General features: G+C 40.7%; 1 protein-coding gene across 1 annotated transcript; it reads right to left on the reverse strand.

The window, feature by feature from the left end:
• Positions 1 to 1,883: 1,883 nt before the first annotated feature.
• On the reverse strand, positions 1,884 to 15,843 carry LOC124287009 (zinc finger protein 436-like). The gene is made up of 7 exons (XM_046723468.1): positions 15,718 to 15,843; positions 12,911 to 12,942; positions 11,843 to 12,020; positions 10,491 to 10,649; positions 8,745 to 8,830; positions 6,685 to 6,787; positions 1,884 to 3,388 (listed from the first exon to the last, which is right to left on the reverse strand). The coding sequence occupies exons 2-7, from the start codon at positions 12,923 to 12,925 to the stop codon at positions 1,911 to 1,913; spliced, it is 2,019 nt and encodes a 672-aa protein (XP_046579424.1). The 5' UTR covers positions 12,926 to 12,942; positions 15,718 to 15,843; the 3' UTR covers positions 1,884 to 1,910.
• Between the last annotated feature and the right edge of the window lie 2,235 nt (positions 15,844 to 18,078).

Below are 18,078 nucleotides of genomic sequence, written 5' to 3' on the forward strand. Positions count from 1 at the left end.
CGATTCCCCACATGGGTACAATGTGTGAAACCCATTTCTGGTGTCCCCCGCTGTGATATGACTGGAATATTGCTAAAAGCGGCGTAAAACCAAATTCACTCACACGCAAACGAAACCGCACGTTTCCTACCAGTTTAATGCTGAGGGCATTCCGCCGTCTTTCTCCTTGACAACGCATGTACATAAGAGAGAACATTACGTTATGTCCTCTTAGGAAGGACCGGCCTACTCGTTTGTTTTAAAGAGTGACGTTGTGACGTCAGCCGGAAGTCCGTTGCATCTTTTTTACTGGTTTATCGTGTGGTTTAAACATACATGAATTTTATTCAAACAAAATTGAATAGGGATCGGTGAACAAGCTTTAAGCTTATGTGAACACCTCTCCCTTACAAAGTCAAATAATGATTACATAGTTTGGTTGTTAGTCATGTATAAGATGTACATACATAAGAGTGAGTGAGTGAATTTAGTTTTACGCCGCACTCAGCAATATTCCAACAATATGGCGAATAATGGTAAATAATCGAGTCTGGACCAGACAAGCCAGTGTAGGGCTGGGACGGGTCCAAATTTCCTACCCGGGTACCAGACCCATTATTACTCGACCCGACCCGGGTACCCGTTATAACACTAATTGCGAGTTGTTCCTCTTTAATAAAATCAGTTATGGACGAGATTAAGAGTGGCGTCTGGAAATATTTTGAATACTCGCATCAGGCACAAAGACAAAATGCACGTTGTGCACAGTGCAGCTAAGTCAGAAAGGAGGGAGTACGTAATAGATGTGGAAACATCTGAACATCAAACATCCCTCCGTAACAAACCAGGAGCTACAAACAAATGCCGTTCCAATCTACAGGCAAAATACAATTGAAGGTATAAATAAAAAGTGTATACCACTGAACTAACAAGTGAACAATGGAATACAAACATAAAGTTTTCAAAGTAAATACCTCTGTCCCTCTCCCGTGGACTCATAATCCAATCACAATAGTCAGACAGACAGACAGATTGCTACAATAAAGTACATAATAATACATATCAAAATATACAGTAAATATTATAAATGGAGTTATGAGAGACGGTTGATAATCAAATATCACAGAGCAATATATTGGAAGCATATGAGTAGATAAAATTACAATTGAACTTAAAAAAATATATACAAAAATATTAACATGAAATGTTAAACGTATTTATATAAAATTTGGCGGCGTCTTAAAAAGGTTTTAAAGCAGTTTTTGGCACGTACGTGTATAAGATCTTGAGAGCTTAAAAACAGTGATGACTTCTCAGGTTCCGATAAGAGGGTAAAACGTGGCATGAAAAACTTTGCCTTCATAACGGCCGGTTTCCATACGCGGGGGCGCTGTACCCGTCGTGAACAAGGTGAGGTGAGTTGAATTTGGGTTTAACGTCGTGCTTGAAAATATTTCGCTCATATGACGACATGCATGCGTGTGTATGTGTATGTGCGGCTGCTTGTACGAGCCCAGACTGAAGCTGGTTTTATAGTGCTAGCCCACTGAGATATCACGCCACAGTGAAGCATGAATACCCCACTCAGACACATTATATCTATTCTCCGAGCCGACCAGTGCTTGTTGTACCCATTAATGCCGAGCGCCAGGCAGGCACCAACAAGTACCATATTTTAACGTCTTTTGGTATGACACGGTCGGGGATCGAACCCGCAACCTTCCGCTCCGTGTTAACATCTGGGTCTATTTTATCAGTGCCATCAGTGAATTTCTTTTGCCTTCAAGTATAGGTCTAACTTTACGCATAACAAACTTGAAACAAATGGACTTGTGTACATCAACATTAGAATGTTCATGACTGTATAATTCCAAGATGTACAAAACTTCATTTAACAAGTCACCTGTAGAAATGAATACTTTATTCAGTTTTTAACAAGGATGATGCTTCAGTTTGTGTGTGTGAAGGTTATCTGACCTAACAAATCTTTCCCCACACGTACTGCATTCATGGGGCTTGATGCCGCTGTGACATTTCATGTGTCTCAGGAGACTACCTGACTGTGTAAATCTTTTGCCACACCGCTCACACTTATATTTTTTGGTTCCACTGTGACGTGCCATATGTGTGTGGAGATCACACGATTGAGCAAATTTTCTGTCACACACACTGCACACAAAAGGCTTGTCACCACTGTGACACCTCATGTGTATCGTGAGAGCCATCGACTGGGCGAATCTTTTCCCACACACACTGCACAGATGAGGCTTGATTCCCCTATGGCCCCTGAGGTGTCTTTGCAGAGAGCTGGATTCTGTGAATGATCTACCACACTTTCTACATTTGTAAGGCTTTATTCCAGTGTGAATTCTTGTGTGGTTAAAAAGAGAATGTGATCGTGTGAATGTTTTCCCACACTGTTTGCACTCATGTGACTTTGTCTTGTGTTTCTTTGGTCTGCTTCTTTCCATGGATCCTATATCACTTTCTGTATCTTCTAAAGCAGCATGGCTTTCATTCTCATTGTCTTTCTCAAGGTGGCAAGTTACTTTGGATCCTATATCACATTCTGTATCCTTTGTAGGTGTATCACGTTTACTCTTTTTGTGTTTCTTAAGTTTGCTAGTTGATACATATACTCCACATTCTGTATCTTCTGAAGCAGCATGACTTTCATTCTCATTGTCTTTCTCAAGGTGGTAAGTTACTTTGGATCCTATATCACATTCTGTATCCTTTGAAGGTGTATCACGTTTACTCTTTTTGTGTTTCTTAAGTTTGCTAGTTGATACATATCCTCCACATTCTGTTTCTTCTGAAGCAGCATGACTTTCATTCTCATTGTCTTTCTCAAGGTGGTAAGTTACTTTGGATCCTATATCACATTCTGTATCCTTTGAAGGTGTATCACGTTTACTCTTTTTGTGTTTCTTAAGTTTGCTAGTTGATACATATCCTCCACATTCTGTTTCTTCTGAAGCAGCATGACTTTCATTCTCATTGTCTTTCTCAAGGTGGTAAGTTACTTTGGATCCTATATCACATTCTGTATCCTTTGAAGGTGTATCACGTTTACTCTTTTTGTGTTTCTTAAGTTTGCTAGTTAATACATATCCTCCACTTTCTGTATCTTCTAAAGCAATATCACTTTTACTCTTCTTGTGTTTCCTGTTATTCCTAGTAATAACTACAGATCCTCTGTCACATTCTTTTTCCTTTAAAACAGTATAGCTACTACTCTGTGTCGTGCTTTTAGTTTTCTTAGGAAAAGCTTGTAAGTTAAAGTTCTCATTGTCTGCACTTATCCTAAGTCTCACGTTTTCCCTTCCATGTATATCCTTTAGATTTATCCTTGACAACACGACAGAGGTGACTGGACTCAAGTCACGACTGTCGTTTGGATACATGTCTGGAAAGAAATTTGAAAAATACATAAAAATGTTGAAAATTAAATGTTTGACCTGAAACAGTATGATCGAAATATGACAAAAAAAATGTTATGTTCGTAACAATAATGGGGCAACAATCACTAATATACTGATGGTAAAAGGTTAGGCAACACCCATATTTTGATAAATGATGACAAAAATAGGATTGAATGTAGCTGGATGGAGACTTTTGCATGCTTGGTTTTTGTATCTTACACAAAGGAAATAACAATGAAAATGGATTATGAGACAAAAGACAACATTTACTAACGTGATGGTGTTTATTGAGAGCAAAATAAAATGAAAGCGAAAAATACAACAAATGTCATCACTTTACATGTTTGGAATCGATGTGAAGGAAAAATTTAAGTACGATTGGAATAGAGAGAAATGGTGCAAGAAACAAACAGTTGAATGTCTCTAGCACTGTTTCAGTGTACCGGAAGCAATCAGTATTCAGTGTATCCTCCTCCGAGTTTGATGACAGATGCACACCTATTGGCCATTCACCGAACCAACCTTTAAAGATTAAGGATTATTGTGTTTCTGAGCTGATTCAAGTTGCCAACAGGATTGTCCAGTCTGGTCCTATTGCGGCCAATATCATCCCAAACATGTTCTATGGGGTTTATGTCTGGACTGACACTGGGCCATTCCAAAAATATAATTCCAAGTTGATTTTTGGCGTCCTGTACAATGCCTGCATGGTGAGGACGGGCATCGTCGTCTTGGAGGATGAAGTGTCTGTTTGGATTGGCATGAATGTATGGCATAATTGTATTGTTAATGACGTCATTGAGGTACTTTGGACCTGTCATTGATCCCTGAACAACTTTGATGTCAACTTTATGGTCATACGTGAAACCAGCCCAAACCATTACAGATACCCCACCACCAGCAACAGTTGGCAGAACACATCTGGGGTTCAATCTGTCTCCATCAGTCCTTCTGACGCGCAAGCGACCATCAGCAACGTGAAGGTTGAATCGGGATTCGTCCGTCCATATGATACGACACTATCTTTGTAGGTTCCAACGACGTCGTTGACAGGATCAGTCCAAACGAGCTTGCTTGTGGTAAGGGAGTAAACGAGGACTGACTGACTGAATTTGGTTTTACGCCGCTTTTAGCAATATTCCAGCAACATCACGGCCATTAACGAGGACGCTTGAGGGGTCGTCTTGCCTGAAAACCACCGGAAATGAGACGTTTGTTCACCGTTTCCCGAGAAATGATGATTCGGTGACTTGAAGGGATTTCTTCGAGCCAAGCCCAGTAGATAACGGTCTTCCCTGGCAGTGGTCTTCTTGGACGACCAGATCTGGGTCTATCATCAACATCACCAGTGTTTCTGTACTTTGAAAGTAGCCTGCTCACCACACCGCAATGGAGGTTAACAGCAGCTCCAACTTGACGTAAGGACATACCAGCATGACGCATGCCAACAATTTTTCACGTAACAGCTGACGTGACATGAGTTCGAGCTATTCTGATGTTTCTGAATATCACTTTCAATGTCACATTACTAGTGACAAAACCATGTGACTGATGGTGGTTCCCCCATGATGCAAACGCATGGAAATCTCGTGCATGAACGTGAACATTGTGCATATTTCGTGGAGAGTCATTGATGGTGCTACATTTCAGTAACAATTGTTTGGCTAAAAAAACACACATTTCGTCAGTTATTTATCATACCACACCAATGACAGGGAAACTGTCACTTATTTACGTGCCAGGGCATTCGAAACTGTCACTTATTTACATAACAATGACAGGGAAACTGTCACTTATTTACATTACAATGACAGGGAAACTGTCACTTATTTACATAACAATGACAGGGAAACTGTCACTTATTTACATAACAATGACAGGGAAACTGTCACTTATTTACATAACAATGACAGGGAAACTGTCACTTATTTATGATCAATGACAGGGAAACTGTCACTTATTTACATAACATGACACAGGAAATGACTTATTTAGTACAATGACAGGAAACTGTCACTTATTTTAACAATGACAGGGAAACTGTCACTTATTTACATAACAATGACAGGGAAACTGTCACTTATTTACATAACAATGACAGGGAAACTGTCACTTATTTACATAACAATGACAGGGAAACTGTCACTTATTTACATATAACAATGACAGGGAAACTGTCACTTATTTATAACAATGACAGGGAAACTGTCAATGATCAATGGGAAACTGTCACTTATTTACATAACAATGACAGGGAAACTCATTTATTTACGTACCAATGACAGGGAAACTGTCATTTATTTATGTACCAATGACAGGGAAACTGTCACTTATTTACATAACAATGACAGGGAAACTGTCACTTATTTACATAACAATGACAGGGAAACTGTCACTTATTTACATAACAATGACAGGGAAACTGTCACTTATTTACATAACAATGACAGGGAAACTGTCACTTATTTATGATCAATGACAGGGAAACTGTCACTTATTTACATAACAATGACAGGGAAACTGTCACTTATTTACGTAACAATGACAGGGAAACTGTCACTTATTTACATAACAATGACAGGGAAACTGTCACTTATTTACATAACAATGACAGGGAAACTGTCACTTATTTACATAACAATGACAGGGAAACTGTGTCATTTTATTTACATAACAATGACAGGAAACTGTCACTTATTTACATAACAATGACAGGGAAACTGTCACTTATTTATGATCAATGACAGGGAAACTGTCACTTATTTACATAACAATGACAGGGAAACTCATTTATTTACGTACCAATGACAGGGAAACTGTCATTTATTTATGTACCAATGACAGGGAAACTGTCACTTATTTACATAACAATGACAGGGAAACTGTCACTTATTTACATAACAATGACAGGGAAACCGTCATTTATTTATTTGTTTGGTTCTTTCTTACACTTTCAGAGCAGTTACGTGCATCATTTCATCCACCAGTCCACATGATCACTGATTCATTCCAGGGTCTAAACAAATGATCACAACGTACTGTTTCCTACATTCTTACTTCACAGAACCCTCACATTGTCTGCAAGGACCCTAAAAACATTATAACTGGCAGTCCCCAGGACCCCATCATGGCCATGTTTGCGAGTTGAGGTAAAAACCCTGTCACGTCTCCTCTTTCAAGCTGTGATATAATAACATGGCCTGTATGATAGCACCTATTGGACAAACATCCTTTCATTTATGTATCTTCATTTAATAATGTCTCTTTTTGACAAACTTACACAAGCAATCATCAGCCAGCAGACCAGCCTCCGTGTAGTTAGTCTGGGGTCTCTTACGTTTCATCAGAGAAAGATTATCTTCACATGGATCTTTTTCAGTCACCTGAATATGATTCACACAAACAGCTATTTACTCAAATATAACATATATATTTCATACACAACTGAATCATACACAACTGAACCTCACCTGAACACTTCGGGAATATATCAGATTAGTTGGTTGTTGTTTAACGCCACACTCAGCTGCATCCAAGCTATATAGAGGTGGTTTGTAAACAGTTGAGTCTGGACCAGACACTACAGTGATCAACATCATGAGCGAGTTAGTGAGTTTGGTTTTACGCCGCTTGTAGCAAATTTCCAGCAATATCACGAGGGGGGACACCAGAAATGGACTTCACACATTGTGCACATGGGGGGAATCGAACCTGCATCTTTGGCTTGACAAGCGAACGCTTTAACCACTAGGCTACCCCACAGCCCCCGATCAACATCATGAGCATTGATATGATGACGTGTCAACCAAGTCAGCGAGCCTGACCACCCGATCCAATTAGTCGCCTCTTACAACAAGCATGGGTTACTGAAGATCAATTCTAACCCGTATCTCCATGGATCTATTAGATCAGAAAGGTCATACAAGATCAAAGAAGTAAAGCTGTTTATACTAGGAAGGTGTTTGTGGTACATGCAAAAACTCAATCAAATCAGCTGTCATTTTTTTCCTAAATCATGCTCATGGTGTCTCATGTAGTTTTGCTAAGGTTTAAAATAGTCATGATTCATCTTAAGTTTGGTTTCTTAGTAAACTTTGAGTTGTATATACATGTCTTTCAGTCATGATTCACAGTTTCAGCTGACATTCCTAGACTAAAAAGGATTCATTTCGAGATGTTTCCCATAATCATGATAATAATAATAATAATAATAATAATAATGTGATTCTTAAAGAAAATATCAATATAAAATGTCGACTCTGTAATGAATTTACAGCGACTGTCCAACACCTTGTCAGTGGATGCCCTTTTTTGGCACAAACAGCATATCTTAAACGACATGATGCCATGTCTGTGGCTTTGACTCCAAGGTCCATCCATGGTACGACCCTGAACATGTCCAGGGCGTCATGGAAAATGATGCTTTCAAACTTCTGTGGAATAGGCCCATATACAGCCTCAGAAGAATTCCTGCCAACAAACCTGATCTTGTCCTTTTTGATAAAGCTAATGAATTTATTTATATCATTGAATTTTCTGTCCCTTTTGACAGCAATGTGATTGGCAAGATTCAGGAAAAGCATACTAAGTATGCGGACCTCGCCTTTGAATGTCGCGCTTGCATCCCAAGTACACTGTCGTCAGGCTCCCCATTGTCAGTGTAGGAAAGAAAGCCCGTCCCAACGTCCGAGACGGGTGAATTTTGTGGAGGACGGGTTAAAAATAAATCTAGTCCGTCCTCATGTCAGGTCAGTTTTAGCAAACAAATGACATATATATAATGATAATAACCTTTTTGAATATTTTTATGTTTTATTTATATTTGGAGGACAGGCTAGATTTTGGCAGGACTGGTAAAAAATTTGACCAGCCAGTCCTGTGGACAGGCTAGATTTTCTACATCTTTCCTACACTGCCATTGTTCTCGGTGCCCTAGGTTTGGTACCTCCTGATCTCTTGGCGCAGATCAGGAGTGTGCCCGGGTTCTCCACCGGGAGCACAGCCCTTCTGACACTCTGGGTAATGCAGAAGGCTGCAGTGTTGGGGAGCCTTCATATTCTCCGTAAAGTTCTTGGTGTGTTCGACTAGGCAGTGTTTCCTGGGAGAAGTCCCATTTGCTGTCTGGGCTGCGTGTAGAGGGCCCTGAGCTGATGATGAGCCTTACCAGCCTGACTGTGCCAGGATTACCCGAACCCTCTCTGCTGCATACTATCTTTAATCTGTAAAACATAATAATAGCATATTTGTAAAGCGCTTATATCCATGCTTTTGCATGCTCAAAGCACACAAATAAAAATGCAAGTAAGGAAAAGAGTTACAATCAAGGATTGTGGGTGTTACCTTGGATGTTGAGTGCATGTCATTCTTCTTCAGTCTCAGTCTGGTTGTACAGTCTGGTGCCTCATACGGCACAAGAGGCTTCGATGCTGAAATTTATAACAAGGAATTATGAGCATCACCATTACCAGTGGAATACTGTACACATCAGAACCTGGAGTGCATGAGTCAACATTTAGTCACATCAGCAATGTTTCTGCCATATACAGACAGCAGGATGTTGGACAGATATACAGACAGCAGGATGTGGGACAGATATACAGACAGCAGGATGTGGGACAGATATATAGACAGCAGGATGTGGGACAGATATATAGACAGCAGGATGTGGGACAGATATACAGACAGCAGGATGTGGGACAGATATACAGACAGCAGGATGTGGGACAGATATATAGACAGCAGGATGTGGGACAGATATATAGACAGCAGGATGTGGGACAGATATATAGACAGCAGGATGTGGGACAGATATACAGACAGCAGGATGTTGGACAGATATATAGACAGCAGGATGTGGGACAGATATATAGACAGCAGGATGTGGGACAGGATGGGACAGATATAGACAGCAGGGATGTGGGACAGATATATAGACAGCAGGATGTGGGACAGATATATAGACAGCAGGATGTGGGACAGATATATAGACAGCAGGATGTGGGACAGATATATAGACAGCAGGATGTGGGACAGATATATAGACAGCAGGATGTGGGACAGATATATAGACAGCAGGATGTGGGACAGATATATAGATAGTGGGTGTTGTTTGGTGTTGGTTTCTTGAGTAAATATTCCAGTGATCTTGGCCTGTAAACTGTCATGTATAATGTAAGGGACACCGATATTATGACAGGGCTCCAGATAAGGGCCATACCAGCATATGTACAGATAAACAATATGCACAATACGGTAGGAAATGATTTAGAAAACGTAGCAGATATGCACCACAGCAATGGTATACTGTCTGAGAATCACAGACGTATTTATCAGAAAAAATAGTATTGTTTTATTTTTCATTGACCTGTTTACACAAGACTAGCAATGTTGTGGTGCAAATATAAATGAAACAAGAATATTTGGGGCGAGGTGTCTAAGGTGTCGGGCTAGTGATTATTATATGGTCTCTGGGCTGACCTACCCCATGTCCCCCTTGTGACCAGTGAACACCTTCTAATCAACATTGCTTGAAAGTTTAGTAATACATGTACCTGTGTTGCCAAGATAGTAGCAGACATGTATACAGTACGGCTGAAGGGTACCCCAGGTACGTTTCTGTATACAGAAATGTACCCTAGCCAAAATCAGAATACAGAAACGTACCCTTGGAAGATTCCATTCTGTATTGTGGAGTTTTCTTCATTGGAACGGTCATACTATTGTATTAGATGCATTTGATTGCGTTATATAAGAGCATACACAGTATAACGAATATTTCCTGGTGCACAACGTACACCACTCGCAATCAACTGAACGGGAACAACTACATACGGTTTCGGTTTTGGGTTGCTCGTCCGTCGTTTAGGGTACTGGGTACGTTTCTGTAGTTTGTCTTTGTTTAGGGTACATGTCTGTATACAGAAACGTACCTGGGGTACATATCTGTAGTACCTGTGCCGACAACGACCACTTATGGCCACGTACCGACGACCCTTCAAGCAGCGTAAATAAAACACGATAATAAAACTGAAACAAACAGCGTTAAACACGGAATTGGAAAGTCGTCCCTATCCTATACAGATTTACCTCGAGCACTCCTTCTAACAGTAGTATGATGTTCCGAAATTTCGTCAGCATCAATCGAAACAGAACTATTATCGTCGTCCTTCATCACTGGCTTCATCGTTTTCCTTTTCTTTTCCACTCTAGGAGTCTTCATGAAATCTGGCTTCATTACCGGCATACCTTCAACAGGAAACATAACCAGTTGCATTCAGTCTCTTAGTTATCTTGGTCTTTAGCGGTTTTTGATTGGGATACACGTTTTTAAAAAATTAACGAAGGGAGGTAACTTTAAAAACAATACCGACACAAATTGCAGCCCTCTTGAAAGTTAATGCCACGACACTAAAATGTCGGCGTTTCACTTAATTTGTCCTTTTAAGTCTTGAAGACTACAATAATAACTCCAATATATTACTGGATACTTTATCATGTCTTTGGGTGAAGTGTTGGATAAATTGACAATATAGTTTCAGAGGTGTGACGATACAGAAATTTCACGATACGATACCATACGATTCGATGCAATATCACGATATATCTTTAGTTTTTTTCTTGAAAAAAAGTATATTTTGACATCAAGTAACTATGTAAATTTTGACATAAACGTCAATTTTCTAGTGAAAATTAACAATTTTAAAGTCAACGAAACATATCACGACACGAAAAAAAATATCAATATATACTTCCGTTCAAAAGTTTAGACTCACTTAAAACACTCACTGTATATGTTATGTTATGTGTGTGTGCGTGCGCGCGTGTGTGTGTGTGTGTGTGGGGGGGGGAATGTAACTTCGAAGATTGATTTCTCCACTAACTTGGGGCAACCAAATGCAATCCTTATGCATATGAATCGCATGAGCATCATGCATCAAATAGGTGAAAAGCATGTGCAAATATCGTGCATGTGAACAGCTGCATTTTGGTGTTAAGGTTTGTTAAGATTTCGCCAATTTTAACTGATTTTTATCATTTACTAAACTCATGACGATAATTTTTTCAACGTTACGAATTTGTTTTACAATACATCAGTTCATATGTAAACAGTACCTTTAAACAGTACGGAATATTTTGCAAAGTTTAGTTTCGAACAGTTGCCTGCAGTAAGTTGCTATATTTACACTAGTGAGTGTAAACGTTTAATGGGAAATATATACATTTAACGTCAGTATCAGGATTATCGATCAATACAACGTCACAGCTCTATTAATTAGGTCACAACGTTTAAACTGCACGTGCTCACTTGCACAAGGCGATCACAGCTCGAAAGTCAACCTGACTCCTTTTCAACATTGACTTATGATGGTCAGTGCTATCTTTGCCTTGAGAAACGACGGCCATGAACGTCACTTATTTCTACAAAATCAGTGAATTACCTAAAAGCGCCATCATTTCGTAGCTCTTCCTCATGTTTCTCAGTCTCAGCTTCTCATACTCAGACAATGCTGCCATTTGATGTTCAGTGAAGTACTTGTCTATGTCCCCCCACACGTGGCTCTCCATTTCTCTGAAATTAGCCACCGGCTCACCAGACCCTTTGAAAGTGGGTATTGCCTGAAAAATATAAGTGCGGTAATACAACAACAACATAACTAACTTTTTTCAGTTTTGCAATTTTTTATCTAGCATGACTACAAAGCTTATCGCATATAATAATGACGTTTTGTCTATAGGGTACAGCTTGACCTTGTATAACGCCTCTTTAGACCAAACGTACATTCTGAGGAAATGCTAAAATAAAATAATAAAATAGGCCCTATAGACATGCCGCCTTTAGTAAGAGACATAAATTTACTCATGGACACTGAAACCTTTTTTTCTTTCACTTTTTATTTCAGCACTTCGGGGTTACATGTGATACAGAAGAAGTATATTCAGGAACAAAGTTTCTGTTACATTTGATATACCCCGTGAAGATCCGGGTTAGAATATTGATCTTCAGCAACCCACGCTTGTTGTAAGAGGCGACAGGATCACTGACTTGGTTGACACATGTCATCGGTTCCCAATTGCACAGATCGATGCCCATGCTGTTGATCACTGGATTGTCTGGATCAGACTCGATTATTTACAGACCGCCGCCATATAGCTGGAATATTGCTGAGTGCGGCGTAAAACATTTAAACTCACTCACTCACTGTTACATATACATAGCTCCCCTTTTTAGGCCCCGAAATTTTACACCCCACCCCACCCCCCCCAACATATTAATACCTTGGTGCATTTGCCTGGTACATTAATAAAACTTGTCAAGAAACTAACTAACTACGCACGCACGCACGAACAGGCACTGCGGACTTTAATCCCACACCACATAAAACTGACACAGTAATTAAGTTATAACTGAAATTCATTTCAGAGTCTTACTGAATCCCTCACTATCACATACGTGATTAGTTCACACACCCATGACAACAATATTAATAAAATCTAACTGTACTTACTTGAGTATTAGCCATCCTTGTTACGGAGAATTCTGAAATAAAAACAAAAACGAAATCCATAAGAAGCACAAAAGTGATAAATATATAATACTCTCAACTATTATATCAGCAATCTAACCCACTCAGCCACCTCGGCTTCTATGATAATGTAAGTCCGATAGCTGGTAGTCTAGACCACAGTGAGGTGAGGTAAAAGTGGGTTTAACGTCGTGTTTGAGAATCTTTCGCTCATATGACGACGTGCATGCATGTGTATGTGTATGCGCGGCTGCTTGTACTAGCCCAGACTGAAGCTGGTTTAATAGTACTAGCCCACTGAGATACCATGCCGCAGTGAAGCATGAATACCCTACTCAGACACATTATACTCACTCCGAGCCGACCAGTCCTTGTTGTACCCATTAATGCCGAGCGCCAGGCAGGGACCAACAAGTACCATATTTTAACGTCTTTTTGATATATCGCGGTCGGGGATCGAACCCGCGACCTTCCGCTCTCCGGGCGGACGCTCTAACCACTACACCACAGAGGCGGGTCTAAACCACGACCTTGTGTACCCCTCTGACAAGTGTAAATCGGCATGGCTCCCATAGTGCCTTAGTGGGTTAGATGGCCTACTTTGGAATTTGGGTTCGAATCCAGGATAGGACTCAACCCTCAGAAAGTACAAGAACGTATTAATTAAGCGCGTTGTTACACATATGACATTTAAAAACGTTTTTAAATGGCATTGAGTATTAAGCGCAGATACATTCTTATGACGGTCACAGGATTGTCTGGTCCAGAATCGACCGTTTGAAGGTCGCACTCATATAGATGGAATAATGCTGAATGCAGTGTTAAGCAATGAAGCAATTAGAGTGAGTGAGTTATGTTTTACGCCGCACTCAGCAATATTCCAGCTATATGGCGGCGGTTTGTATAGATAATCGAATCTGGACAAGACAATCCAGTGATCAACAGCATGAACATCGATCTACGCAACTGGGATACGATGACATATGTCAACCAAGTCAGCGAGCCTGACCACCCGATCACATTAGTCGTCTCGACAAGCGTGGGTTACAGGAGATCAATTCTAACCCGGATCCTAACGGGTCAAGCCCTGAAGGAGAAAAGTAGTCTTTAATTCAGATGAGATTGTGTTTTCATGCAGCTCAAAATTAATTGGTGATTTAGTTTGCGGTTTAACGCAAATACGCATCTTATCTCGTGCGGTTTGTGTTTTTATAGTTCATAAATTGTTTACAGAAATACTCTTCCACACAAACACACTAATTGAGGCTCTTCCTTTTCATTACATCACAAGCACACAATAAATTTAAGCTATTTCTTTTCTTTACATCAGACATGAAAGCATAGGAGAGAAGCTTATAGGTCGTAGATTTTGGAGTGAACGTAGGAAGCTCAAGTCGACATATATTACCCTGTGACCCGTTGACCTGTGTATTATACAAGGATCGACCCCTACGTCGCCTGACCGGTGCTTGTCCCTGTGGGTGGTTCTAAACTTCCTCCAGACAAACACGTTTATAAACTAAGCTAAGTAAGGACCCCTACAGGGCTCTTGACTAACACACTTCAATGGCCATCACAGTATAAGTACAGCCAGAGAGGGAGAGACAATGTGTAGATATAAATATATTTTACTTCTACGTTATACGCTGTTCATGGGCTGCTTTTATTCATGGTACGAAGTCAGGACCCCCAAGACAAACATTTATAGCTTTGCATTTTTTTTGAAAAGACAATTATATAAATGTCTGACTTGCCAAGTATCTGTCAAACCAGTGATACAAACTGATGTACAAAATAAAGTACACAACTGGGTTTTTAAATTCATTTTCCAAAAGAAAAACAACGTAAATATTTTGAATAATTTGTGACTCGAAATGTTTGTAACACTTTTCAAAACATGTTCGTTGTTGTTTTGGAAAACAATTCCAAATCACCGGGTGTATACTTTCTTTTGTACGTCAGTTTATGTCATTATGGGTAACATTCAACTTCATCGGGCACAATAACATCCGCTGAAGCAAGACCAGTCGCTGATCTCAAAACCCACAGTCTCTGGACCAGGCAATCCAGTGATCAACAGCATAAGCATCGATCTGCGCAATTGGGAACCGATGACATGTGTGAACAAAGTCAGCGAGCCTGACCACCACTCACACGTCCAGCATGGGTTACTGAAGATCAATTCCAACCCTGAACTTTATGCGTCAAGTACACAGGAAGTATGGGTTGCTGGGGACCAAATCTAACCTGGAAGTCATCTGGGACTATACAACATAATGGTCCAAATCTAAACACACACACACACACACCACACACCACACACACACACACACACACACACACACACACCTCCCTCCCACCCATGTCATGTAAAAAATGCTGACCCTCCCCTGGTACATGTGTGCAAAATTGATGAACCCCCTACTTCCCCACCTGGGGAATCGAAACCGGGTCTTCAGCGTGACGAGCGAGCTCTTTAACCACTAGGCTACCCCACCGCTACCTCGTACACACAGAACCATAATCGTTCGTGAGTTAGTCACTGAGTGATTTTTCGCCAGTAATCGATGTTCCATAGATCGTGTCTGGGACAGAATCACCGGTGATCGATAGAATGAGCAACCCTCCACATTAGCGGTGTACAATAACACACTATCAGTCAGATCAGCATGGGTCCCTCACGGCCATGACTATCAACACAGCCCATGCCGCCCCCATGATGCTCTTTAAAGCAATTAAGCAGGTGTCTATTATCAAAAGGCTATGGAAGAAGTAAGAAACATTTTTACCTTGCGTATATGCCTTGTGTTCTGTAGTTGCTATGACATAACAGTGACGAGAGTTACGGTAGATCTACATAATGGCGAACAGCCGTGAAAACGGCGCGCTCTCAAATTAATTCAAGACTGACAGTTGCGAGTACCGAGAAAGACCGCTTGTGATCATGCACGTGGAGTTCGTGAAAATCATGAAAAAACGAAAGAAAACAGACGACACACTTTACATGACTGTGATGCACGTGCTCAGTGATGTATTTCGCACTTGTGTAAACAAACATCTATTCTGTGAAATGAACATATTTTACTGAAAAACGGTTCTTAAATAATATTAATAAAATATAATAACATGGATCCCAGAGATTTTTGAAACTGAGGTAATCTACACTTGCCACATATTCTAGACTTGCAAGGGCTGTATAGTGTATATTTGTTTCGTTTGGTTGGTTGGTTTGTTGTTTAACACCGCACTCAGCAATATTCCAACTGTATGGCGGCGGTCTGTAAATAATAAAGTCTGGACCAAACAATCCAGTGATTAACATCATGAGCATCGATCTACGCAGTTGGGATACGATGACATGTGTCAACCAAGTCAGCGAGCCTGTACCCCGATCCCGTTAGTTGCCTCTTACGACAAGCTTGTGCTGCTGAATACCAATTCTAACCCGAATATTCACCGGTCATATTTGTATGTCAGACTCGCAGTTGTATAAATCATTCGGAAACATTTACATGAGCTATACGTAATAGAAAACTTAGGTTACTATTTCGTGCAAATCTCGATAATGTAAAGACCACTCAATCTCCCACCAACAGACTTTATTGTTTATGAGGGTACGTCGATATCCTGGCCAGTATACGATTTTTTCTTTTGATACGAAACGGGTGGAGTTGGTGGAACCCCTAGGGGTCTGCAGAGCAACGCTCAACCCTATAGTGAGCGAGTTTTGGTTTTTACGCCGCTTTTAGCATTATTCCAGCAATATAAAGGCGGGTTACACAAGAAATGGGCTTCAAACATTGAAGTCGTGGGGAATCGAACCCGGTTCTCCAGCATGACAAGCGGACGGTTTAACCATTATCGCAGTGGCGGACCCAAGGCAAGGGGGTGGAAATGGGGCGGGGGTGTTCCTTTTTAAGACTTAAGACCACATTGGAGCCATTAGAGAGGGGTTCCTTTTTTTTTTTTTTTGGGTGTTTTTTCGAACTTAAGACTTCAGCTCTACATTGGGTTGACGTCAAACGCTGCGTTGGCGTAATGCCAATTCGTCATCTTTGTTGGGGTTCAGGGTTTTTGTACACGACACACCGCCCAGGCTTTCTTCCGAATTGGGATTTATGTATATTCCTCTTTTTTTTTTTTTTTCGAACTTAAAAAATCCTGGATCCGCCCATGTATAGGCTACCTCCGCGCCGTCAGCTCTACAAATCCGGGGTTATAGGTCACGTTGACGTCATAGACGCTGCAGTTGGTTTTGTAACTTTTTAATGCTCCAGATTCGTCATCTTTAGTTGATACCGGGCTCATGGCTGCCAGTGTAGAAGTCGAGGGCCGCCATCGCTCCAGGCTTTCTTCCGAATAGGGATTTATGTTTGAAGTAGATCTGGGATTATTCTTCCACCAGAAGAACTCATGTCCGCACGTCATTTGACGTCACAGGCGAGCTTATATATGCCCCCAGGCGTGTGATGTCGACGCTAACCTGCAGACATATATTTGCAGGTTTATTTACATGCGTGACAGACATAAATAACACGTCGAAATATTATTCAAAACAGACGTATTAGCATATTTTGCACGAAGGGGTCATATTAAACAGATGTATAGTTAGTTTGTCAACTCAACCACTACAATGTTGTGGACACAATATGTGTTGGTTGAAATTTCATAGCATTGCTCGTACTGGTTTTCAAAAGCTAGCATGGTTATTATTTTAATGTTTTAGCTGTTAAAGTATCGTTATAAGCCGTGACGTTGCAGCTCGGTAAACGTCTGCTCCTTTCACAAGCCGACATTTATTGCATAGCTTTTGAATGGCAGATAGTTAAAACTGAGCAGTGGGTAGTTAAGATTCCATGGCCATATTGTCATCTCGTTGATGAATCCTTTTATCTATGGAATTGACCCTCTTTGAGGTGTCCGGGTGAGAAATCAGCACCCCAGTCCCTTGTGCTGCTGACGACTAAAAGAAGGGTTGTGTCAAAAATGTAAAATGAGTGAATAAGGTTTTACGCGGCTTTTAGTAATATTCCAGCAACATCACAGCGGGGGACGCCAGAAATGGGCTTCACACATTGTACCCATGCAGGGAATCGAACCTTAGCCTTCAGCGTGACAGGAACATAACCATCATGCTACCCCACAGCCCC

The sequence above is a fragment of the Haliotis rubra genome, unplaced genomic scaffold (genome assembly GCF_003918875.1).
Source record: "Haliotis rubra isolate DU_JTF1 unplaced genomic scaffold, ASM391887v1 Scf398, whole genome shotgun sequence".
Taxonomy (NCBI): domain Eukaryota; kingdom Metazoa; phylum Mollusca; class Gastropoda; order Lepetellida; family Haliotidae; genus Haliotis; species Haliotis rubra.